This window comes from Bombina bombina, chromosome 2 (assembly GCF_027579735.1).
Source record: "Bombina bombina isolate aBomBom1 chromosome 2, aBomBom1.pri, whole genome shotgun sequence".
Lineage (NCBI taxonomy): Eukaryota > Metazoa > Chordata > Amphibia > Anura > Bombinatoridae > Bombina > Bombina bombina.
This window is the reverse complement of record NC_069500.1, coordinates 730,443,351-730,470,485: the sequence shown is the minus strand read 5'-3', so window position 1 is coordinate 730,470,485 and position 27,135 is coordinate 730,443,351. Positions and strand designations below refer to the sequence as shown.

The 27,135-nt window shown below is 42.6% G+C and overlaps 1 protein-coding gene across 1 annotated transcript in view; it reads left to right on the top strand.

The window, feature by feature from the left end:
* LOC128649468 (metalloprotease TIKI1-like) overlaps positions 1–2,924 on the top strand; it is a 188,141-nt gene extending 185,217 nt beyond the window's left edge. The window contains exon 7 of the mRNA XM_053702751.1: positions 1,080–2,924. Coding sequence (XP_053558726.1) covers positions 1,080–1,266 — 187 coding nt within the window. The 3' untranslated portion in view covers positions 1,267–2,924. The remainder of the gene's footprint in view (positions 1–1,079) is intronic.
* The last annotated feature ends 24,211 nt before the right edge of the window (positions 2,925–27,135 follow it).

The following is a 27,135-nucleotide window of genomic DNA, read 5'->3' as shown; positions in this document are numbered from 1 at the left end:
CTTTTTGCAACATTTTCCAAATTTGATACTTTTGCCTCGGCTGAGGCTTCTTTTAGGAGAAAGGTTCTTCAAGCGGCGGTGCCTTCTGTTTAGGTCTACCTGTCTTGTCCCTCCCTGTTCATCTGTGTCCACTAGCTTGGGTATTGATTCCCAACAGTAATTGATGAACCCGTGGACTCATCATATCTTAGAAAAGAAAATAAGATTTATGCTTACCTGATAAATCCATTTCTTTTCGGATATGGTGAGTCTACGGCCACACCATTCTTATTTAAGACAGTTATTTACATCAGGCACCTCTACACCTTGTGTTTCTTCTTTTTCTCCATTTACCTTCGGTCGAATGACTGGGGGTTATGGGTAGGGAGGTAATACTTAACATTTTTGCTGTGTTGCTCTTTGCCTCCTCCTGCAGGCCAGGAGGGGTATTCCTAACAGTAATTGATGAACCCGTGGACTCACCATATCCGAAAAGAAATGGTTTTATCAGGTAAGAAAAAATCTTATTTTTCCACTTTTCTTGCTCCATTGACTTCTATGGGGGAATACGGTAAACCGATCACAATATTCGAAGTTTGGGTTTTTGCCCGTGTCTTACTTTCAACTTGTAATATGAGCGCTACCCAACGTGCGCAAAAAAAACATACTTCTAACGGAGTTAACACGTTAACTGGGACAATAAATAGCGCTCCACACATAATCTAGCCCGTATTCTTTAAAAATAAAAATGAATGAGCTAGAAAACCTTGACAAACGTAGAAGTTTCTTGTTTTGCACCTATTTTATTTAGTTGTTCTTCCATGTGGGGTGTAATATGTTTTGTAGGGATGTGCATGTCTGTATTAGTTTACTAAACAAACGCCGAATATGTCCGTGGTCTGTGGCATTAGGGTCTTTTCTGTGCCGGATCTATACAGTAGGTACAAAAGTTCAACACACAAATATCTTTCAGTTCCAGAAGAGCTGAATTCCGCAGACTGTGACCATTTTCGGCATTCATTTAGCAATTGTACATCCCTAATGTTTTGTATTGTAATTTGGACAATATTCTCATATATTATTTTCTTTTTGTCTTCCAGCCCAACTGACTCTTTACCACAGATTCGCATTATTAACGGATACATTACAGTGAATCCACAGCCCAGTGAATATGGACAAAGCAAATACACACAGGAAGCCAAAAGCAATTCCGTTGCCCTTTTCATGTCCTCTTATATTCTACTATTGACTTGTTGTTTTCAAAAATTGATAACCACGCCCAGATGAGCCCTCTGAAGAAAGAAGATTTATTTTAAAATTCTATAATACATTCTAAGTGCAAATAGACTTAAGACATATTTTTAAGTCATATTCCTTTAACAGGCATCCTAATAATCTGCATTACTTATCATCCAAACTTTATGTCAACCGCTTTTGTGTCTTATAGGGAATATCTGAATATTTCATTTTTCTCACCTTTAAAATATGGAGTTTCTGTAAATAAACACTTTACATAGCATGACTTGTGCATTAAAGAAGCGTTCTCATCTCCTTTCATGCAGGGCTCAATTGCAAATGATACCGATACATAGTTTAAAGGGACATGAAACCCAAGATTTTCATGATTCAGAAAGAGCGTGCAATTTAAAAAAAAACCATATCCAATTTACTTAAATTATCAAATTTGCTTCGTTCTCGTGTTATTCTTTGTTGAAGATATATCTAGATAGGTAGCATGCACAAGTCTGAAGCACTAGATTGCAGGAAAAAGTGCTGTCATATAGTGCTCTTGCTAATGTATTACGTTGTTGTAAAACTGCTGCCATATACTGCTGCAGAAACGTGCATGCTCCTGAATGTATCGTAATGCTTTTCGTCAAAGGATTACAAGAAAATAAAGAACATTTGATAATAGAAGTAAACTGGAAAGTTGCTTCAAATTGCATGTTCTATCTGAATCCTGAAAGAAAAATTTTGGATTTGATGTCCTTTTAATATAGTTTATATACTTATGACAAATAAGTTAATTTTTTTTATTTAAACCTTTGTAAAGCCATATTTGGCCAAATGCAAGTTCCCGTGGTTGTTGTAAGCAGCATTTGTAGCAGTTAAAAAGTGCATGGCACCATCTTAGCCCAATAAACTGAGATCATTGGCTAAGATCTACTCTTAAGCTCCTTTTCACCACAGAGGAGTAGTGAGCCACTTTGGCTAAGAACACCTCTCTTTATAAATATTATTATCATTTATTTTTAAAGTGTCACCAGCTTCTGTATTGCTGGGTACATGAGTACGAGTAACATAATGACACTGATTCATGGTAAAAAAGAGAAATACTGATACATAAAAAACAGACTAAACACATAAATACAAGCGGAATCCCTACTCACAATCTACTGGAATAAAGACCATATAAAGAAATAATAGTTGTTTGAGATTTAAGTATTGTTTATTTATTTCTTTTTAACCCCTTCATTAAAGTAAATGAAGGTCTTCCCTTGAGAATATGATTAAACTCTATGTACTTTGGAAAATTGCCAATAATAAGGATGACTTACGATTATTTGAATTCGCACTTGTAAAAGGTTTGATTTTTCTACTTTGTGGAAACATTCCAGATTTGCTGCTTTTCCTACAAGCAGTGACATATCAGACGTTTGCCTCTTGAGGAACAACTCTACAAACTCTGGAAGTAATCATCTGACATATCACTGGTTAGAAAACATAGCCCTTAAAGCTTTACCCGTTACTGGACCACTAATATTATTTACTCATTAATTATTAAATGGATAATATGTCTTTTGTTTGAAAGTCATTATTTTTTTTCTTCATTCGAAGAATTTTTTCATGTTAATCCCATAATGCTCTTGGGAAATGTAAAATGTTGTAACATAGATTTTCTTTAGAATTATAAAAAGTGTGACTAAAATTACATTTTTCTAAAACAGGTTTGTTTGTGTTTATTTTCATAATATGTTGTCACTTTTTGACATGTGTTCCAGTTAACTTTTATATATCACTATATATATGTGTGTGTGTGAATAGAAGGTTGTTTCAGTGCTAATGGTAATATCAGATACAATAGTCTCTATTTTATGGTAATATCAGATACAATAGTCTTTATTGGTGGTAATAACAGATAGAATAGCCTCTAATGACATATAGAATGGCCACTAAATGTTCCCGGTTAGGTTCCACTTACTAGAAGTTACCTTAATCAATATTAGGTAAGTTGCTGCATCTATGAGCGAGAAACTTCCCCTTTATTTATATTCTTTGTGTAAAGTTTTTTTATTTATAAAATATAAAATACTTACATGAAATACACAAATTACAAAACAATAGTACCCATCAACTTGTAATTAAATAGAATTATATATATTTCTCTTGTAAGGTGTATCCAGTCCACGGATCATCCATTACTTGTGGGATATTCTCCTTCCCAACAGGAAGTTGCAAGAGGATCACCCACAGCAGAGCTGCTATATAGCTCCTCCCCTAACTGCCATATCCAGTCATTCTCTTGCAAACTCTCAACATAGCTGGAGGTAGTAAGAGGAAAGTGGTGTAATATAGTTAGTTTTTTCTTCAGTCAAAAGTTTATTGTTTTTAAATGGTACCGGAGTTGTACTATTTTATCTCAGGCAGCATTTAGAAGAAGAATCTGCCTGCGTTTTTCTATGATCTTAGCAGAAGTAACTAAGATCCACTGCTGTTCTCACATATGTCTGAGGAGTGAGGTAACTTCAGAGGGAGAATGGCGTGCAGGTTATCCTGCAATAAGGTATGTGCAGTTTAAGTTTTTCTAGGGATGGAATTTGCTAGAAAAAAGCTGCTGATACCGGATTAATGTAAGTTAAGCCTAAATACAGTGATTTAATAGCGACTAGTATCAGGCTTGCTATCAGAGGTATATACTCTGATTAATGTGCAATATAAAACGTTTGCTGGCATGTTTAATCGTTTTTATATATGCTTTGGTGATAAAACTTATTGGGGCCTAGTTTTTTCCACATGGCTGGATTGATTTTTGCCTAGAAACAGTTTCCTGAGGCTTTCCACTGTTGTAATATGAGTGGGAGGGGCCTATTTTAGCGCTTTTTTGCGCAGTTAAAATTACAGACAGAGACATTCAGCTTCCCTCAGCAGTCCCCTGCATGCTTTAGGACGTTTTTTTCAAATTGTTAATCCGTTTTTTGTATTAAGGGGTTAATCATCCATTTGCAAGTGGGTGCAATGCTCTGCTAACTTGTTACATACACTGTAAAAATTTTGTTAGTTTAACTGCCTTTTTTCACTGTTATTTCAAATTTTAGCAAAATTTGTTTCCCTTAAAGGCACAGTAACGTTTTTTATATTGCTTGTTTAACTTGATGTAAAGTGTTTTCCAAGCTTGCTAGTCTCATTGCTAGTCTGTATAAACATGTCTGACATAGAGGAAACTCCTTGTTCATTATGTTTAAAAGCCATGGTGGAACCCCATATGAGAATGTGTACTAAATGTATTGATTTCACTTTAAACAATAAAGATCAGCTTTTATCTTTAAAAAAATTTATCACCAGAGGATTCTGGCGAGGGGGAAGTTATGCCGACTAACTCTCCCCACTTGTCAGACCCTTTGACTCCCGCTCAAGGGACTCACGCTAAAATGGTGCCAAGTACATCAAAGACGCCCATAGTGATTACTTTGCAGGACATGGCGGCAATCATGGATAATACCCTGTCATCGGTATTAGCCAGACTGCCTGAATTCAGAGGAAAGCGCGATAGCTCTGGGGTTAGACGTAGTACAGAGCGCGCAGATGCCTTAAGGCCCATGTCTGATACTGCGTCACAATATGCAGAAGCTGAGGAAGGAGAGCTTCATTCTGTGGATGACATTTCTGATTCGGGGAAACCTGATTCAGATATTTTTACTTATAAATTTAAGCTTGAGAACCTCCGTGTATTGCTTGGGGAGGTGTTAGCTGCTCTGAATGACTGTGACACAATTGCAGTACCAGAGAAATTGTGTAGACTGGATAAATACTATGCAGTGCCGGTGTGTACTGATGTTTTTCCAATACCTAAAAGGTTTACAGAAATCATTAATAAGGAGTGGGATAGACCCGGTGTGCCGTTTTCCCCCCCTCCTATTTTTAGAAAAATGTTTCCAATAGACGCCACCACACAGGACTTATGGCAGACGGTCCCTAAGGTGGAGGGAGCAGTTTCTACTTTAGCAAAGCGTACCACTATCCCTGTCGAGGACAGTTGTGCTTTTTCAGATCCAATGGATAAAAAATTAGAAGGTTACCTTAAGAAAATGTTTATTCAACAAGGTTTTATCCTGCAGCCCCTTGCATGCATTAAACCTGTCACTGCTGCTGCGGCGTTCTGGTTTGAGTCTCTGGAAGAGGCCTTTCAGACAGCTACTCCATTGACTGAAATACTTGACAAGCTTAGAACACTTAAGCTAGCTAATTCTTTTGTTTCTGACGCCATTGTTCATTTGACTAAACTAACGGCTAAGAATTCTGGATTCGCCATCCAGGCGCATAGGGCGCTATGGCTTAAATCTTGGTCAGCTGACGTGACTTCAAAGTCTAAATTACTTAACATTCCCTTCAAGGGGCAGACCCTATTCGGGCCTGGTTTGAAGGAAATTATTGCTGACATTACTGGAGGTAAGGGTCATACCCTTCCTCAAGACAGGGCCAAATCAAAGGCCAAACAGTCTAATTTTCGTGCCTTTTGAAACATCAAGGCAGGTGCAGCATCAACTTCCTCTGCTACAAGACAAGAGGGAACTTTTGCTCAATCCAAGCCGGGCTGGAAACCTAACCAGTCCTGGAACAAAGGCAAGCAGGCCAGAAAGCCTGCTGCTGCCTCTAAGAAAGCATGAAGGAACGGCCCCCTATCCGGTAACGGATCTAGTAGGGGGCAGACTTTCTCTCTTCGCCCAGGCGTGGGCAAGAGATGTTCAGGATGCCTGGGCGTTGGAGATCATATCTCAGGGATATCTTCTGGACTTCAAAGCTTCCCCTCCTCAAGGGAGATTTCACCTTTCGAGATTATCTGTAAACCAGATAGAGAAAGAGGTATTCTTACGCTGTGTGCAAGACCTCCTAGTTATGGGAGTGATCTGTCCAGTTCCACAGTCGGAACAGGGACAGGGTTTTTATTCAAATCTGTTTGTGGTTCCCAAAAAAGAGGGAACCTTCAGACCCATTTTGGATCTAAAGATCTTAAACAAATTCCTCAGAGTTCCATCGTTCAAAATGGAAGCTGTTCGGACCATCCTACCTATGATCCAGGAGGGTCAGTACATGACCACAGTGGATTTGAAGGATGCTTACCTTCACATACCGATTCACAAAGATCATCATCGGTTCCTAAGGTTTGCCTTTCTGGACAGGCATTACCAATTTGTGGCTCTTCCCTTCGGGTTAGCTACAGCTCCAAGAATCTTTACAAAGGTTCTGGGATCGCTTCTGGCGGTCCTAAGACCGCAAGGTATATCAGTGGCCCCTTATCTGGACGACATCCTGATACAGGCGTCAAGCTTTCAGATTGCCAAGTCACATACGGACATAGTTCTGGCATTTCTCAGGTCACATGGGTGGAAGGTGAACGAGGAAAAGAGTTCTCTATCCCCACTCACAAAAGTCTCTTTCCTAGGGACTCTGATAGATTCTGTAAAAATGAAGATTTACCTGACAGAATCCAGGTTATCAAAGCTTCTAAAATCTTGCCGTGTTCTTCATTCTATTCCGCGCCCTTCGGTGGCTCAGTGTATGGAAGTAATCGGCTTGATGGTAGCGACGATGGACATAGTGCCATTTGCGCGCCTACATCTCAGACCGCTGCAACTATGCATGCTCAGTCAGTGGAATGGGGATTACACAGATTTGTCCCCTCTGCTAAATCTGGATCAAGAGACCAGAGATTCTCTTCTCTGGTGGCTATCTCGGGTCCATCTGTCCAAAGTTATGACCTTTCGCAGGCCAGATTGGACAATTGTAACAACAGATGCCAGCCTTCTAGGTTGGGGTGCAGTCTGGAATTCCCTGAAGGCTCAGGGATCGTGGACTCAGGAGGAGAAACTCCTCCCAATAAATATTCTGGAGTTAAGAGCAATATTCAATGCTCTTCTAGCTTGGCCTCAGTTAGCAACCCTGAGGTTCATCAGATTTCAGTCGTACAACATCACGACTGTGGCTTACATCAACCATCAAGGGGGAACCAGGAGTTCCCTAGTGATGTTCGAAGTCGCCAAGATAATTCGCTGGGCAGAGACTCACTCTTGCCACCTATCAGCAATCCATATCCCAGGTGTAGAGAACTGGGAGGCGGATTTTCTAAGTCATCAGACTTTTCATCCGGGGGAGTGGGAACTCCATCCGGAGGTGTTTGCTCAATTGGTTCATCGTTGGGGCAAACCAGAACTGGATCTCATGGCGTCTCGCCAGAACGCCAAGCTTCCTTGTTACGGATCCAGGTCCAGGGACCCCGAAGCGGCACTGATAGATGCTCTAGCAACGCCTTGGTTCTTAAACCTGGCTTATGTGTTTCCACCGTTTCCTCTGCTCCCTCGACTGATTGCCAAAATCAAACATGAGAGAGCATCGGTGATCTTGATAGCGCCTGCGTGGCCACGCAGGACCTGGTATGCAGACCTAGTGGACATGTCATCCTTTCCACCATGGACCCTGCCTCTGAGACAAGACCTTCTACTACAAGGTCCTTTCAATCATCCGAATCTAATTTCTCTGAGACTGACTACATGGAGATTGAAAGCTTGATTTTATCAAAGCGTGGCTTCTCCGAGTCAGTCATTGATACCCTTATTCAGGCACGAAAGCCTGTCACCAGGAAAATCTACCATAAGATATGGCGTAAATACCTTTATTGGTGTGAATCCAAGAATTACTCATGGAGTAAGGTTAGGATTCCTAGGATATTGTCCTTTCTCCAAGAGGGTTTGGAAAAAGGATTATCAGCTAATTCTTTAAAGGGACAGATTTCTGCTCTGTCTATTCTTTTGCACAAGCGTCTGGCAGAAGTTCCAGATGTTCAAGCTTTTTGTCAGGCTTTGGTTAGAATTAAGCCTGTGTTTAAACCTGTTGCTCCCCCATGGAGCTTAAACTTGGTTCTTAAAGTTCTTCAAGGGGTTCCGTTTGAACCCCTTCATTCCACTGATATCAAACTTTTATCTTGGAAAGTTCTGTTTTTGATGGCTATTTCTTCGGCTCGGAGAGTCTCTGAGTTATCTGCCTTACAATGTGATTCTCCTTATCTGATTTTCCATTCAGATAAAGTAGTTCTGCGTACAAAACCTGGGTTTTTACCTAAGGTAGTTTCTAACAAGAATATCAATCAAGAGATTGTTGTTCCATCATTGTGTCCTAATCCTTCTTCAAAGAAGGAACGTCTTTTACATAATCTGGACATGGTCCGTGCTTTAAAGTTTTACTTACAAGCTACTAAAGATTTTCGCCAAACATCTACACTGTTTGTTGTTTACTCTGGACAGAGGAGAGGTCAAAAGCTTTGGCAACCTCTCTTTCTTTTTGGCTTCGGAGCGTAATACGCTTAGCCTATGAGACTGCTGGACAGCAGCCCCCTGAAAGGATTACAGATCATTCTACTAGAGCTGTGGCTTCCACCTGGGCCTTTAAAAATGAGGCTTCTGTTGAACAGATTTGCAAGGCGGCGACTTGGTCTTCGCTTCATACCTTTTCAAAATTTTACAAATTTGATACTTTTGCTTCTTCGGAGGCTATTTTTGGGAGAAAGGTTCTACAGGCAGTGGTTCCTTCCATTTAAGCCTGCCTTGTCCCTCCCTTCATCCGTGTACTTTAGCTTTGGTATTGGCATCCCACAAGTAATGGATGATCCGTGGACTGGATACACCTTACAAGAGAAAACATAATTTATGCTTACCTGATAAATTTATTTCTCTTGTGGTGTATCCAGTCCACGGCCCGCCCTGTCTTTTTAAGGCAGGTCTAAATTTTAATTTAAACTACAGTCACCACTGCACCCTATGGTTTCTCCTTTCTCGGCTTGTTTCGGTCGAATTACTTGATATGGCAGTTAGGGGAGGAGCTATATAGCAGCTCTGCTGTGGGTGATCCTCTTGCAACTTCCTGTTGGGAAGGAGAATATCCCACAAGTAATGGATGATCTGTGGACTGGATACACCACAAGAGAAATAAATTTATCAGGTAAGCATAAATTATGTTTTTTCTTTCAAATTCACTTATCTTTATCTCTATCTGAGGCAACCGAATCCTACAAATCAGGTCCCACTAAACATGTTTTGTTTATTCAATTCCCAAATCTAAACTTTAGCTTTGGTATTGGCATCCCACAAGTAATGGATGATCCGTGGACTGGATACACCTTACAAGAGAAAACATAATTTATGCTTACCTGATAAATTTATTTCTCTTGTGGTGTATCCAGTCCACGGCCCGCCCTGTCTTTTTAAGGCAGGTCTAAATTTTAATTTAAACTACAGTCACCACTGCACCCTATGGTTTCTCCTTTCTCGGCTTGTTTCGGTCGAATTACTTGATATGGCAGTTAGGGGAGGAGCTATATAGCAGCTCTGCTGTGGGTGATCCTCTTGCAACTTCCTGTTGGGAAGGAGAATATCCCACAAGTAATGGATGATCTGTGGACTGGATACACCACAAGAGAAATAAATTTATCAGGTAAGCATAAATTATGTTTTTTCTTTCAAATTCACTTATCTTTATCTCTATCTGAGGCAACCGAATCCTACAAATCAGGTCCCACTAAACATGTTTTGTTTATTCAATTCCCAAATCTAAACTGATGACTTATATAATTCCATTTTCCTTTTTTTAAATAGTAGATTTCTTCTAAAATTATATTTCTCTTGTTAAGTGTATCCAGTCCACGGATCATCCATTACTTATGGGATATTCTCCTTCCCAACAGGAAGTTGCAAGAGTTCACCCACAGCAGAGCTGCTATATAGCTCCTCCCCTAACTGCCATATCCAGTCATTCTCTTGCAACTCTCAACATAGATGGAGGTGGTGGTGTTTTATACTTAGTTTATTTCTTCAATCAAAAGTTATTTTTAAATGGTACCGGAGAGTGTACTGTTTCTCTCAGGCAGTATTTAGAAGAAGAATCTGCCTGCGTTTTCTATGATCTTAACAGAAGTAACTAAGATCCATTGCTGTTCTCACATATTCTGAGGAGTGAGGTAACTTCAGAGGGGGAATGGCGTGCAGGTTTTCCTGCAATAAGGTATGTGCAGTTAATATTTTTCTAGGGATGGAATTTGCTAGAAAATGCTGCTGATACCAGAGTAATGTAAGTAAAGCCTTAAATGCAGTGATAGCGACTGGTATCAGGCTTATTAATAGAGATACATACTCTTATAAAAGTGTAATTTAAAACGTTTGCTGGCATGTTTAAAGGGATACTAACCCCACATTTTTTTCTTTCATGATTCAGATGGAGCATGCAATTTTAAGCAACTTTCTAATTTACTCCTATTATCAATTTTTCTTTGTTCTCATGTTATCTTGATTTGAAAAAGCAGTAATAAAAGGTTAGGAGCCGGCCCATTTTTAGTTCAGCACCTTGGTAGAGCTTGCTGATTGGTTTGCTACATTTAGCCACAAATCAGCAAGTGCTACCCAGGTGCTGAACAAAAAATGGTCCGGCTCTAAAGCTTACAGAACTGCTTTTTCAAATCAAGATAGCATGAGAACAAAAAAAAATTGATAATAGGAGTAAATTAGAAAGGTGCTTAAAATCTCATGCTCTATCTGAATCATGAAAGAAAAAAAATTGGGTTTAGTATCCCTTTAATCGTTTTTTAGATATGTTTGGTGATAAAACTTATTGGGGCCTAGTTTTTTCCACATGGCTGGCTTAAATTTTGCTTAGAAACAGTTTCCTGAGGCTTTCCACTGTTGTAATATGTGTGGGAGGGGCCTATTTTAGCGTTTTTTTGCGCAGTTAAAATTACAAAATGAATCATCCAGCTTCCCTCAGCAGTCCCATGAATACTACAGGACATCTCTAAAGGGCTAAAAAGGCTTCCAAAATCGTTTATAGGGAAGGTAATCCACAGCACAGCTGTTAAAAAAAAAAAAAAAACGTCTATGTCAGGGTTTTTTTTATCCATTTTTTGCATTAAGGGGTTAATCATCCATTTGCAAGTGGGTGCAATGCCCTGTTAACTTATTACACATACTGTACAAATTTCGTTTGATTTACTGCCTTTTTTCACTGTTTTTCAAATTTTGACAAAATTTGTTTCTCTTAAAGGCACAGTAACGTTTTTTATATTTGCTTGTTAACTTGATTTAAAGTGTTTTCCAAGCTTACTAGTCTCATTACTAGTCTGTACAAACATGTCTGACATAGAGGAAGCTCCTTGTTCATTATGTTTAAAAGCCATGGTGGAACCCCATCTTAGAATGTGTACCAGATGTACTGATTTCATGTTAAGCAATAAAGATCATTTTTTGTCTTTAAAAACATTATCACCAGAGGATTCTGTCGAGGGGGAAGTTATGACGACTAACTCTCCCCATGTGTCAGACCCTTTGACTCCCACTTCAGGGACTCACGCTCAAATGGCGCCAAGTACATCAAGGGCGCCCATAGCGTTTATTTTACCAGAGGATTCTGTCAAGGGGGAAGTTATGCCGACTAACTCTCCCCACGTGTCAGACTCTTCGACTCCCGCTTCAGGGACTCACGCTCAAATGGCGCCAAGTACATCAAGGGCGCTCATAGCGTTTATTTTACAAGACATGGCGAAAGTTATGAATAATACTCTGGCAGCGGTATTAGTCAGACTACCTGAAATTAAAGGAAAGCAAGATAGCTCTGGGGGTAGATACAGAGCATACAGATGCGTCAAGAACCATGTCTGATACTGCCTCACAATATGCAGAAGCTGAGGGGAGCTTCAGTCTGTGGGTGATATTTTTGACTCAGGGAAGATGATTTAACCTGATTCCGATATTTCTACATTTAAAATTTATGCTTGAGATCCTCCACTTGTTGCTCAGGGAGGTTTTAGCGGCTCTGAATGACTGTGTTACAATCACAGTGCCAGAGAAATTGTGTAGACTGAATAAATACTATGCAGTGCCGGTGTGTACTGATATTTTTCCAATACCTAAAGAGGTTTACAGAAATTATTAATAAGGAATGGGATAGACCAGGTGTGCCGTTCTCTTCCCCTCCTATTTTTAGAAAAATGTTTCTAACAGATGCCACCACACGGGACTTATGGCAGACAGTTCCTAAGGTAGAGAGAAGAGTTTCTACTCTAGCTAAGCGTACCATTATCCCTGTCGAGGACAGTTGTGCTTTTTTAGATCCAATGGATAAAAAATTAGAGGGTTACCTTAGGAAAATGTTTATTCAACAAGGTTTTATCCTGCAGCCCCTTGCATGCATTGCTCCTGTCACTGTTGCTGCGGCGTTCTGGTTGGAGTCTCTGGATGAGGCTTTACAGGTAGCGACTCCATTGGATGAATATACTTGTCAAGCTTAGAGCACTTAAGCTAGCCAATTCCTTTGTTTCTGATGCCTTTGTTCATTTGACTAAACTAACGGCTAAGAATTCTGTTTTTACTATACTGGCGCGCAGAGCGCTATGGCTTATATCATGGTCAGCTGTCGTGACTTTAATAAATAAGCTACTTAACGTCCCTTCAAGGGGCAGATCCTATTAGGGCCTGGTTTGAAGGAGATCATTGCTAATATCACTGGAGGAAAAGGTCATGCCCTTCCTCAGGACAGGTCCAAATCAAGGGCCAAAAAAGTCCAATTTTCGTGCCTTTCGAAACTTCAAGGCAGGTGTGGCATCAACTTCCTCTAAGGCAAATCAAGAGGGAACTTTTGCTCAGTCCATGACGGTCTGGAGACAACCGGACCTGGAACAAAGATAAGCAGGCCAAGGAGCCTGCTGCTGCCTCTTAAACAGCATGAAGGAACGGTCCCCTATTCGGTAACGGATCCTGTAGGGGGCAGACTTTCATTTTTCGCCCAGGCGTGGGCAAGAGATGCCCAGGATCCCTGGGCATTGGAAATTATATCCCAGAGATATCTTCTGGATTTCAAAGCTTCCCCTCCGAAAAAGGGGAGATTTTACCTTTCACAATTATCTGCACACCAGATAAAGAAAGAGGCATTCTTACATTGTGTACGAGACCCATCCAGTTCCAAGACAGGAACAGGGACAGAGTTTTTCTCAAATCTGTTTGTGGTTCCCAAGGAGAGGGAACCTTCAGACCTATTTTGGATTTAAAGATCTTAAACAAATTCCTTAGAATTCCATCATTTAAGATGGAAACTATTCGTACCATCTTAACTATTATCCAGGAGTGTCAATAGAGGACTACAATGGATTTGAAGGATGCTTATCCTCACATAACGATGCATAAGGATCACCATTGTTTTTCAGGTTTGCCTTTCTAGACAGGCATTACCAGTTTGTTGTTCTTTCCTTTGGGTTAACTACAGCCCCAAGAATCTTTATGGAGGTTCTGAGGTCGCTTTGGCGGTCCTTAGGCCGCGGGGCATAGAAGTGGCCCCTTATTTAGGCGTCGAACATCCAAATTGCCAAGTCTCATATGGATGTAGTACTGGCATTCCTGAGATCGCAGTGGTGGAAAGTGAACAAGGAAAGAGTTCTCTATCCCCAATCTCAAGGGTTTCCTTCCTAGGGACTCTGATAGATTCTGCAGAAATGAAAATTTACCTGACGGAGTCCAGGTTGTCAAAGTTTCTAAATTACTGCCGTGTTCTTCATTCCATCCGCGCCCTTCGGTGGCTCGGTACATGAATGTAATCGGCCTAATGGTAGCGGCAAGGGACATAGTACCGTTTGCACGCCTACATTTCAGACCGCTGCAACTATGCATGCTCAGTCAATGGAACGGGGATTACAGATTTATCCCCTTCTTAAATCTGGACCAAGAGGCCAGAGATTCTCTTCTCTGGTGGCTATCTCGGGTCCATCTGTCCAAGGGTATGACCTTCCGCAGGTCAGATGGGACAGTTGTTACAACAGATGCCAGCCTTTTAGGTTGGGATACAGTCTGGAACTCCCTGAAGACTCAGGGATAGTGGACTCAGGAGGAGACCCTCCTTCTAATAAATATTCTGGAACTGGGAGCGATATTCCATGCTCTTCAGGCTTGGCCTCAGTTAGCAACTCTGAGGTACATCAGATTCAGTCGGACAATATCACGACTGTGGCTTACATCAACCATCAAGGGGGAACAGAAGTTCCCTAGCGATGTTAGAAGTCTTAAAATAGTTCTCTGGACAGAGACTCTTTCTTGTCTATCAGCTCTCCATATCCCAGGTGTTGAGAACTGGGAGGTGGATTTTCTAAGTCGTCAGACTTTTCTCCCGGGGAAGTGGGAATTCCCTCCGGAGGTCTTTGCACAAGATCAAGCAGGAGAGTGCTTTGGTGTTTTTAACAGCGCCTGCGTGGCCATGCAGGACCTGGTATGCAGATCTGGTGGACATGTCATTCTTTCCATCATGGTCTCTGCTTCTGAGACAGGACCCTCTACCTCAGGGTCCTTTCAACCATCTAAATTAAACTTCTCTGAGATGGACTGCCTGGAGACTGAACGCTTGATGTTATCAAAGCATGGCTTCTCCGAGTCAGTCATTGATACCTTAATACAGGCATGAAAGCCTGTCACTAGGAAAATTTAACATAGATATAGCATAAATATCTTATTGATATGAATCCAAGGGTTACTCATGGAGTAAAGTCAGGATTCCCAGGATACTATCTTTTCTCCAAGATGATTTTGAGAAAAGGGTTGTCAGCTAGTTCCTTAAAAGGACAGATTCCTACTCTGTCTATTCTTTTGCACAAGCGTCTGGCAGATACTCCAGACGTTCAGGCATTTTGTCAGGCTTTGGTTAGAACCAAGCCTGTGTCTAAACCTGTTGCTCCGCCATGGAGCTTAAACCTGATTATTAAGGTTCTTCAAAGAGTTCCATTTGAACCTCTTCATTCTATAGATATCAAACTTTTTATCTTGGAAAGTTCCTTTTTGGTAGATATTTCCTCGGCTCGTAGAGTCTCTGAGTTATCTGCTTTACAATGTGATTCTCCTTATCTGGTCCTCCGTACGGATAAGGTAGTCCTGCGTATCAAAACTGGGTTTTTTACCTAAGGTGGTATCTAACAAGAATATCACTCAAGAGAGTGTTGTTCCATTCTTGTATCCTAATCCTTCTTCAAAGATGGAACGTCTATTACACAATTTGGACGTGGTTCGTGCTTTAAAGTTTTACTTACAAGCTACTTCAGATTTTCATCAAGCATTTACTTTGTTTGTTGTCTACTCTGGACAGAGGAGAGGTCAAAAGACTTCAGCAACCTCTCTTTCTTTTTGGTTAAAAGCATAATTCGTTTAGCTTATGAGACTGCTGGACAGCAGCTTCCTGAAGGGATTACAGCTCATTCTACTAGAGCTGTGGCTTTCACTTGGGCCTTTTTAAAATGAGGCTTCTCTTGAACAGATTTACAAGACGGCGTCTTGGTCTGCGCTTCATACTTTGCTTCTTCGGAGGCTATTTTTGGGAGAAAGGATTTTTTTCAGGCAGTGGTACCTTCCGTTTAAGTACCTGCCTTGTCCCTCCCTTCATCCGTGTACTTTAGCTTTGGTATTGGTATCCCATAAGTAATGGATGATCCGTGGACTGGATACACTTAACAAGAGAAAACATAATTTATGCTTACCTGATAAATTTATTTCTCTTGTAGTGTATCCAGTCCACGGCCCGCCCTGTCATTTTAAGGCAGGTAATTTTTTCAATTAAACTACAGTCACCACTGCACCCTATGGTTTTTCCTTTCTCTGCATGTTTTCGGTCGAATGACTGGATATGGCAGTTAGGGGAGGAGCTATATAGCAGCTCTGCTGTGGGTGAACTCTTGCAACTTCCTGTTGGGAAGGAGAATATCCCATAAGTAATGGATGATCCGTGGACTGGATACACTACAAGAGAAATAAATTTATCAGGTAAGCATAAATTATGTTTTTTCTCAACTTCTTGTATCCACATATCTAAGTCATGAGATTTCCTCTTTTTCCAGAGCTTTAAAATGAATCTCTTTGCACTATTAAATAATATCAAGATAAGACTAGAGGAAAGACTATTATTTCTCTTGTAAGATGTATCGAGTCCACGGATTCATCCATACTTGTGGGATATTCTCCTTCCTAACAGGAAGTGGCAAAGAGAGCACCCACAGCAGAGCTGTCTATATAGCTCCTCCTTTAGCTCCACCTTTCCAGTCATTCTCTTTGCCTGCTTAACTGCTAGGAAGGGTAAAGTGAGTGTGGTGACAAAAATGTTAGTTTTTATTTTCTCAAGCAAAAGTTTGTTATTTTAAATGGTACCGGTGTGTACTATTTACTCTCTGGCAGAAAACGGATGAAGATTTCTGCAAGGAGGATGATGATCTTAGCACTTTGTAACTAAGATCCACTGCTGTTCTCACAAGTGCTGAAGAGTACAGGAAAACTTCAGTTGGGGGAACGGTTTGCAGGCTAAACTGCATTGAGGTATGTTCAGTCTATTTTTTTCTAGACAGACTGTGTTATTTCTAGAAAAGGCTGGCAATATCCCCATGAGGGAAAGGTAAGCTGTATTCAGAAAAAAAAGGAATCCAAGCTTGCATAAAGGGCTCATTAGTTACTGGTGACACTGATAGGAAAAAACGTTTTGGTTTTATTGCAAATATAACGTTTTTTGAGGGATTTTAAGGGGTCATTGGGGCTTGTTTAAGGGTTATTAACCCACATGGCTAGTTTAGGAAACACTATGTTGTGTTTCTTTTAGGCCCCATAACATTGAGTGAGGTGGGGGGGGGCCTATTTTCGCGCCTCAGTTGCACAGTTTCTTTTCCTCAGAAACATCCAGCTACTTCTCCAGAGGTTCCTACTGTGGTTGAGGGCTGTAAAGAGGTTTTTTCCCCCACAAATCGTTCCTAAAGGGCAGGTAGGCGCCACAGCAGAGCTGTGGCAAGGTGCTGAACGTTTTTTTACTGATTTTGACGTTTTGTCAATCCGGTTTTTACATTAAGAGGATTGTGAATATTGTTACTAAGGAGTGGGATAGACCAGGCATTCCGTTCGCTCCCCCTCCGGTTTTTAAGAAAATGTTTCCCATATCTGACACCATGCAGGACTTGTGGCAGACAGTTTCTAAGGTAGAGCTATCAAAGATCCTATGGATAAAAAATTAGAGGGTCTCCTGAAGAAAATTTTTGTTCATCAAGGTTTTCTTCTCCAATCTATTGCATGCATTGTTCCTGTAACTACTGCAGCTGCTTTCTGGTTCGAGGCTCTAGAAGAGGCTCTTCAGATGGAGACTCCATTAGAGGATATTATGGACAGAATTAAGACCCTTAAGTTGGCTAATACTTTCATTACAGATGCCGCTTTCCAACTGGCTAAATTAGCGGCGAAGAATTCAGGTTTTGCCATTTTAGCACGCAGGGCGTTATGGCTTAAGTCCTGGTCTGCTGATGTGTCATCAAAATCTAAACTTTTGAACATCCCTTTCAAAGGAAAGACCCTATTCGGGCCTGAACTGAAAGAGATTATTTCAGACATCACTGGAGGGAAAGGCCACGCCCTCCCTCAAGATAAAACAAATAAAATGAGGACCAAACAAAATAATTTTCGTTCCTTTCAGAACTTCAAGGGTGGTCCCGCTTCAGCTTCCCCTGCTGCAAAGCAAGAGGGGAATTTTGCATAAATCCAAGTCAGTCTGGAGACCTAACCAGGTTTGGAACAAAGGTAAACAGGCCAAGAAGCCTGCTGCTGCCTCCAAGACAGCATGAAGGGGTAGCCCCCCATCCGGGACCGGATCTAGTAGGGGGCAGACTCTCTCTCTCTTTGCTCAGGCTTGGGCAAGAGATGTTCACGATTCCTGGGCTTTAGAAATTGTGTCCCAGGGATATCTTCTGGACTTCAAAGACTCCCCCCCAAGAGGGAGATTTCACGTTTCTCAATTGTCTGCAAACCAGACAAAGAGAGAGGCGTTCTTACACTGTGTAGAAGACCTACATACCATGGGAGTGATCCGCCCAGTTCCAAAAGCGGAATAAGGGCTAGGTTTTTACTCAAACCTGTTTGTGGTTCCCAAAAAAGAAGGAACTTTCAGACCAATCTTGGATCTCAAAATTCTAAACAAGTTCCTCAGAGTACCATCATTCAAGATGGAGACTATTCGGACTATTCTACCTCTGATCCAGGAGGGTCAATATATGACTACCGTGGACTTAAAGGATGCGTATCTACACATCCCTATTCACAGAGATCATCATCAATTCCTCAGATTTGCCTTTCTGTACAGGCATTACCAGTTTGTGGCCCTTCCCTTCGAGTTGGCCACGGCTCCCAGAATTTTCACAAAGGTACTAGGGTCCCTTTTGGCGGTTCTAAAACCGCGGGGCATAGCAGTGGCGCCTTATCTAGACGACATCTTGATTCAGGCGTCGACTTTCCAGCTAGCCAAGTCTCACACGGACATCGTGTTGGCTTTTCTGAGATCTCACGGGTGGAAGGTGAACATAAAAAAGAGTTCTCTCTTCCCTCTCACAAGAGTTTCCTTCCTAGGGACTCTGATAGACTCGGTAGAAATGAAAATATTTCTGATGGAGGTCAGAAAATCAAAACTCTTAACCACTTGCCGAGCTCTTCATTCCATTCCTCAGCCATCAGTGGCTCAGTGTATGGAGGTAATTGGACTCATGGTAGCGGCAATGGACATAGTTCCTTTTGCCCGCCTACACCTCAGACCACTGCAACTATGCATGCTCAAACAGTGGAATGGGGATTATGCAGATTTATCTCCCCAACTGCATTTGGACCAGGAGACCAGAGATTCTCTTCTCTGGTGGTTGTCCCAGGACCACCTGTCTCAGGGAATGTGTTTCCAAAGGCCAGAGTGGCTCATAGTAACGACAGATGCCAGCCTGCTAGGCTGGGGTGCTGTCTGGAACTCCCTGAAAGCTCAGGGCTTATGGTCTTGGGAGGAAACTTTACTCCCGATAAACATTCTAGAACTGAGAGCGATATTCAATGCGCTTCAGGCGTGGCCTCAGCTAGCTGCGGCCAAATTCATCAGATTTCAGTCGGACAACATCACAACTGTAGCTTATATCAATCATCAAGGAGGAACACTGAGTTCTCTAGCGATGATGGAGGTAACCAAAATAATCCGATGGGCGGAGGATCACTCTTGCCATCTCTCAGCAATCCATATCCCAGGGGTAGAGAACTGGGAGGCGGATTTCATCCGGGGGAGTGGGAGCTCCATCCGGAGGTATTTGCCCAGCTGACTCAGCTATGGGGCACACCAGAATTGGATCTGATGGCGTCCTGTCAGAATGCCAAACTTCCTCGTTACGGGTCCAGGTCCCGGGATCCCCAGGCGGTACTGATAGATGCTCTAGCAGTGCCCTGGTCCTTCAATCTGGCCTATGTATTTCCACCGTTTCCTCTCCTCCCACGTCTGGTTGCCAGAATCAAGCAGGAGAGAGCTTCGGTGATTCTGATAGCACCTGCGTGGCCACGCAGGACTTGGTATGCAGACCTAGTGGACTTGTCATCGGTTCCACCGTGGACTCTGCCAATGAGGCAGGACCTTCTAATCCAAGGCCCATTCATGCATCCAAATCTAATTTCTCTGCGTCTGACTGCTTGGAGATTGAACGCCTGATTCTATCAAAGCATGGTTTCTCTGAGTTGGTCATTGATACCCTGATTCAAGCTAGAAAGCCTGTCACCAGAAAGATCTATCATAAGATTTGGCGCAAGTATTTTTATTGGTGTGAATCCATGGGTTACTCATGGAGTAAGATTAGGATTCCTAGAATATTGTCTTTTCTCCAAGAAGGATTGGAGAAGGGATTATCAGCTAGTTCCTTAAAAGGACAAATATCTGCTTTGTCTATTCTTTTACACAAACATCTGGCAGATGTCCCAGACTTTCAAGCGTTTAGTCAGGCCTTGGTCAGGATCAAGCCTGTATTTAAACCTGTTGCTCCGCCATGGAGCCTAAACTTAGTTCTTAAAGTTCTTCAAGGGGTTCCGTTTGAACATATGCATTCCATAGATATTAAGCTTCTATCTTGGAAAGTTTTGTTTTTAGTAGCTATCTCTTTGGCTCAAATAGTTTCTGAGTTATCTGCTTTACAGTGTGACTCACCTTACCTTGTTTTCCATGCAGATAAGGTGGTTTTGCATACCAAACCTGGGTTTCTTCCTAAGGTTGTTTCTAATAGGAATATCAATCAGGAGATTGTTGTTCCTTCTCTGTGTCCTAATCCTTCTTCAAAGAAGGAACGTCTGTTGCACAATCTTGATGTGGTTCGTGCTTTAAAGTTCTTCTTACAAGCAACTAAAGATTTCCGTCAAACATCTTCATTGTTTGTTGTTTATTCTGGTAAACGGAGAGGTCAAAAGGCTACGGCTACCTCTCTTTCCTTTTGGCTGAAAAGCATCATCCGTTTGGCTTATGAGACTGCTGGCCAGCAGCCTCCTGAAAGAATTACTGTTCATTCTACTAGAGCAGTGGCTTCCACATGGGCTTTTTAAAATGAGGCTTCTGTTGAACAGATTTGTAAGGCGGCGACTTGGTCTTCACTTCATACTTTTTCCAAATTTTACAAACTCAATACTTTTGCTTCTTCGGAGGCTATTTTTGGGAGAAAGGTTCTACAAGCAGTGGTGCCTTCCGTTTAGGGTACCTGTCTTGTCCTTCCCTTTATCCGTGTCCTAAAGCTTTGGTATTGGTATCCCACAAGTATGGATGAATCCGTGGACTCGATACATCTTACAAGAGAAAACAGAATTTATGCTTACCTGATAAATTTCTTTCTCTTGTGATGTATCGAGTCCACGGCCCGCCCTGTCTGTTTAAGACAGGTAGTATATTTTTATTTTAAAAACTTCAGTCACCTCTGCACCCTATAGTTTCTCCTTTTTCCTTCGGTCGAATGACGGGGGGCGGAGCTAAGGGAGGAGCTATATAGACAGCTCTGCTGTGGGTGCTCTCTTTGCCACTTCCTGTTAGGAAGGAGAATATCCCACAAGTATGGATGAATCCGTGGACTCGATACATCACAAGAGAAAGAAATTTATCAGGTAAGCATAAATTCTGTTTTTTGTATCTTATGGACTCATTGAATACCACATCTTCAAGATCATAACTTCCTTTCTGTTTTAGTATTCTATCACACATATTAAATACCTCTTTCCAGTATTCTCCTATCTTTGGACACGACCACCATATGTGAGCCATGTTCCCATTTTCTCCACAATTCCACCAGTATAGGCCGTTTGTGCGTGGATATATATTTTAATTCTACTGGGGGTTAAATACCACCTTGTTAAGATCTTTATTATGGTAAGTCATAAAGTGTTCTGGTAAACTGTGTGATTTCCCCCTCCCTTTTTTTATATTCTTTATGTGTTCCATTAAACGTTTTTTGTAAGCTCTGGTGGTACGCCCTGTATACTGTAAGTTACAACTATACTGGAGTAAATATAACATAAAGTCTGTTTTGCAGTTCACCAGTGACTGTATTTTCGACAGTGTAGTTGTAACCTACAGTATACAGGGCAAACCACCAGAACATACAAAAAATGTTTACTGAAAAGGGGAAAATCACACAGTTTATCAGAATACTTTATGACTTACCATAATAAAGATCCTAGCTGTTTAAGGGGTACCATATTAGAACATATAAAATAGCCCCTGAAGGTTTAAGTAGGGAATTAAATCTCAGAAGAAGAGACATTTTCTGGATTCACACACTGAATACTTTGACAAAAAAGGTCTAAATAAAGAAATTGACCATACTGTAATTTTCTTCAAATTACCTTGCTACTACATAGATCATAATTATTTTTTTCCATAACGGAAACGCTACAACAAATGTACTATAATTTATAATATTTCTCAATCCAAATATAAGGTGTACACTCTGCCTTTAAATATTCATAATTTTTGGTATTTACACTTGTAAGGGTAAGGCACATAGTTCTGCTTTAAGAAGGAGCTGTGTATTTTAATGTGTCATATGTTTCTTTTACCACTGCCACAGTTTTTTCAGGTATAGAAGTACACATGAAACTCAATCATGTGTTTGAGGTTTTTACATGTGAGTGAATGACAGCGATTGGTGCTTTTGTTTATAAATATATATATTTCTGCTTTTTTCTTTCTCCGTTTATGGTGTTCTCTATACCACCTGAGACAATACAAGACAGCCTGCTGTAGTCACTCTACTCTGCCATACTCTAAGAGACAAGAAAGGATGACCCTCACAGAGTCCAATTCTACACCACACTGGAGGTCTCTCCCTCATAGATGTGGCAACTTACCTCCTATTGATTGAGGTAACTTCTAGTAAGTAGAACCTAACCGGGAACATTTAGTTGTCATTCTATACATCATCAGAGACTATTGTATCTGTTATTACCATCACTTGAGACTATTGTATCTGATCCATTAGCGCTGAAACACCCTTCTATTCACACATTTTGTTTATAACCCCACAAGTATGGTTTCATGCTGTCTTAGGTTCTGAGGATACATTCTATATAGTCTCCTTAGCTCACATTTATATTGATACTAACTTTGTTTAGCGCAGATTTGTGCTGCTTGCCATTTCTTTCCATTTAGAATACGGGCATTCTACTTTATACAGTTGCAAGAAAAAGTATGTGAACCCTTTGGAATTATATGGATTTCTGCACAAATTGGTCATAAAATGTGATCTGATCATCATCTAAGTCACAACAATAGACAATCACAGTCTGCTTAAACTAATAACACACAAAGAATGAAATGTTGCCATGTTTTTATTGAACACACCATGTAAACATTCACAGTGCAGGTGGAAAAAGTATGTGAACCCTTGGATTTAATAACTGGTTGAACCTCCTTTGGCAGCAATAACCTCAACCAAACGTTTCCTGTAGTTGCAGATCAGACGTGCACAACGGTCAGGAGTAATTCTTGACCATTCCTCTTTACAGAACTGTTTCAGTTCAGCAATATTCTTGGGATGTCTGGTGTGAATCGCTTTCTTGAGGTCATGCCACAGCATATCAATCGGGTTGAGGTCAGGACTCTGACTGGGCCACTTCAGAAGGCGTATTTTCTTCTGTTTAAGCGATTCTGTTGTTGATTTACTTCTATGCTTTGGGTCATTGTCCTGTTGCAACACCCATCTTCTGTTGAGCTTCAGCTGGTAGACAGATGGCCTTAAGTTCTCCTGCAAAATGTCTTGATAAACGTAGGAATTTTTTTTCCTTCGATGATAGCAATCCGTCCAGGCCCTGGCGCAGCAAAGCAGCCCCAAACCATGATGCCCCCACCACCACACTTCACATTGGGGATGAGGTTTTGGTGTTGGTGTGCTGTGCCTCTTTTTCGCCACACATAGTGTTGTGTGTTTCTTCCAAACAACTCAACTTTGGTTTCATCTATCCACAGAATATTTTGCCAGTACTGCTGTGGAACATCCAGGTGATCTTGTGCAAACTGTAAACGTGCAGCAATGTATTGTTTGGACAGCAGTGGCTTCCTCTGTGGTATCCTCCCATGAAATCCATTTTTGTTTAGTGTTTTACGTATTGTATATTCGCTAACAGGGATGTTAGCATTTGCCAGTGACTTTTGTAAGTCTTTAGCTGACACTCTAGGATTCTTCTTCACCTCATTGAGCAGTCTGTGCTGTGCTCTTGCAGTCATCTTTACAGGACGGCCACTTCTAGGGAGAGTAGCAGCAGTGCTGAACTTTCTCCATTTATAGACAATTTGTCTTACTGTGGACTGATGAACAGCAAGACTTTTGGAGATACTTTTATAACCCTTTCCAGCTTTATGCAAGTCAACAATTCTTAATCGTAGGTCTTCTGAGAGCTCTTTTGTGAGAGGCATCATTCACATCAGGCAATGCTTCTTGTGAAAAGCAAACCCAGAACTGGTGTGTGTTTTTTATAGGGCAGGGCAGCTGTAACCAACACCTCCAATCTCATCTCATTGATTGGACTCCAGTTGGCTGACATCTCACTCCAATTAGCTCTTGGAGATGTCATTAGTCTAGGGGTTCACATACTTTTTCCACCTGCACTGTGAATGTTTACATGGTGTGTTCAATAAAAACATGGCAACATTTCATTCTTTGTGTGTTATTAGTTTAAGCAGACTGTGATTGTCTATTGTTGTGACTTAGATGATGATCAGATCACATTTTATGACCAATTTGTGCAGAAATCCATATCATTCCAAAGGGTTCACATACTTTTTCTTGCAACTGTATATATGTATGTCTTGAGGTCCTTTCTGAACTTAGTTAGGGCGGTAGCTTGTCTGAGGTGCAGCGGGAGGGTGTTCCAAGTCTTGGCTGCCAGGTGAGAGAAGGATCTGCCTCCCGCTGTGGTTTTCCTGATGCGGGGGATGACAGCGAGGGCTTGGTCGGCCGATCGAAGTTGTCTGGTAGGGGTGTAGAAGTTAACGCGGTGGTTCAAGTATTCGGGACCGATGTTCTGGAGGGCCTTGAATGCGTGGGTGAGAAGCTTGAAGGTTATTCTTTTGTTGATGGGGAGCCAGTGCAGGTCCCGCAGGTGTTTGGTGATGTGGCATTGACGAGGGATGTCAAGGATTAGTCTGGCCGAGTAGTTCTGGATTCGCTGTAGTCTCTTTTAGAGCTTGATGGTGGTGCCGGCGTAGAGTGCGTTACCATAGTCCAGTCGGCTGCTGACGAGGGTGTGACAGTCTTCCTGGTCTCGGTTGGGATCCATTTGAAGATCTTTTGCAGCAGGTGAAGTGTGTGGAAGAGACGGCGTTGATTTGCTGGTCCATGGAGAGCGATGAGTCCAGGATGACGCCTAGATTTCGTGCATGGTCGGTGGGGGTTGGAGGGTGTCCGAGGGCTGTGGGCCACCAGGAGTTATTCCAAGAGGATATGGTGGGACCTAGGAGGAGGACTTTGGTCTTGTCTGCGTTCAGCTTTAGGCAGTCTTAGTTTATCCAGGTGGCGACTGCTGTCAGTCCTTCGTGGACGTTTCTTTTGGCGGTGGTGGGGTCACTGGTGAGTGAGATGATTAGCTGGGTGTCGTCAGCGTAGGAGACGATGTTGAGGTTGTGTCATCGGGCGATGGCAGAGAGAGGGGCCATGTAGATGTTGAATAGGGTGGGGCTCAGCGAAGAGCCTTGGGGTACACCACAGCTTATTTTTGTGGGCTTGCAGGTGAAGGGTGGGAGTCTAACTTTCTGGGTTTTGCCGGTGAAGGAGGTGATCCATTCCAGGGCTTTGTCGCATATGCTGGAATCATGTAGTCGGTTGCAGAGGGTGAGGTGGGAGACTGTGTTGAATGCTGCTGAGAGGTCTAGGAGAATGAGGGCGGCTGTGTCTCCTTGGTCGAGTAGGGCGAGTATGTCGTCTGTGGTGGCGAGGAGGGCGGTCTCTGTGCTGTGGTTGCTCCTGAAACCGGATAGGGAGGGGTCCAGGATGTGGTTGGCTTCGATGTAGTCAACGAGTTGCAGGTTGATGGACTTCTCAATGACTTTGGCCGCAAAGGGGAGCAAAGAGATTGGGCGGTAGTTCTTCGGGTCATTGGGGTCAGCCGTGGCTTTTTTCAGTAGGGGTTTTAATTCTGCGTGCTTCCAGTCATCCGGGAAGGTGCCGGTTTCGATGGAGCAGTTGATGGTGCTGCAGAGCTTGGGGGCGATGGTGTCACCCGCTTTGTTGAAAATGTGATGCAGGCATGGGTCCGAGGGTGCTCCGGAGTGGATCGATCTCATGATTCTGATGGTGTCCTCTGTGGTGAGGGGGCTCCAGATGGTCAGTGGGGGGTAGGCGGTGGTGTATTTGGTTGAGGTATCGGTGGGAGTTGGTGGGTAGGCGGTGGTGGGTGAGTTCTGGGGTGCGAAGCTGACATAGATGTCGACGATCTTGCGGTGGAAGTACATTGCGAGGTTATCGCAGAGGTCCTGGGAGGACGGGATGTCGTTGGTGTCGCTGTTGGGATTGGAGAATTCCTTGATGACTGTGAATAGCTCCTTGCTGTTGTGGACGTTGGCATTGATTCTATCTTGGATGGCTGTCTTCTTGGTGGTTTTGATGAGGTGGTGGTGGGTAGTGATGGCATCTTTGTAGGCTGTTTTATTTTAGGGGGTCTTGCTGGATCTCCAGGTCCTTTCCAATCGCCTGTAGTGGCGTTTGGAGTCCTGGAGGGCAGGGGGGAACCTTGTTGGTGGGTTGGCGGTTGGACAGTTTCTTGAGAGGGGCGAGGGTGTTGGCGCAGTCTGTGAGCCAGTGGTGGAGGTTGCGGGTGGAGGAGTTGGCATCTGTGGAGGTAGCTGGGGGGCACTTGTTCAGGGTGGAGTGCAGTTGGTCATCGGTGATGTTGTTCCAGTTTCTGCGGGGTGGGTGGTGCTGCCGGAGGTGTGCGGTGGGTTTGTTGAAGGAAAAATGTATGCAATGGTGGTCGGTCCAATGGAGTTCGGTGATGTGGTTGACCGAGATGTGGTTGCCTGCAGAGAAGATAGGGCCGAGTGTGTGTCCGGCTAAGTGGGTTGGGGAGTTGTCGAGTTGCTTTAGTCCGATGGTTCCAAGGTTTTGTAAGAGGTTGGCAGTGTTGTGGTCATTGGGGTTGTCTAGGTGGAAGTTGAGGTCACCGAGGAGGATGTAGTCTGTTGAGGGGAGGGCGTTGGGTGCTATGAGGTCGGTTATGGAATCACAGAAGGCAGGGCGAGGTCCGGGAGGTCTGTAGATGAGGGTGCCACGGAGGGTAGTGTTGGGACTGACCTGGATCTTGAAGTGTAGGTGTTCCAAGCCTGGTTAGTGGTAGTCGGAGCTGGTTGTGCCGTGGAGGGAGTGTTTGTGGACGATGGCGATGCCTCCTCCCGGTCAGTTGCTGTGGTCCTTGTGGGAGATCTTGTATCCGTCGGGGATGGCGATGGCGATGTCCGGCATTGATGTGGGGTTCAGCCAGGTTGCAGTAAGGAAGGCAACATCTGGGGAGGTGGAGTTGAGCAGGTTCCAGATTTCGACGGCGTGCTTGCGGACGGAGCGGGTGTTGAGGAGGATGCAGTTGAGGT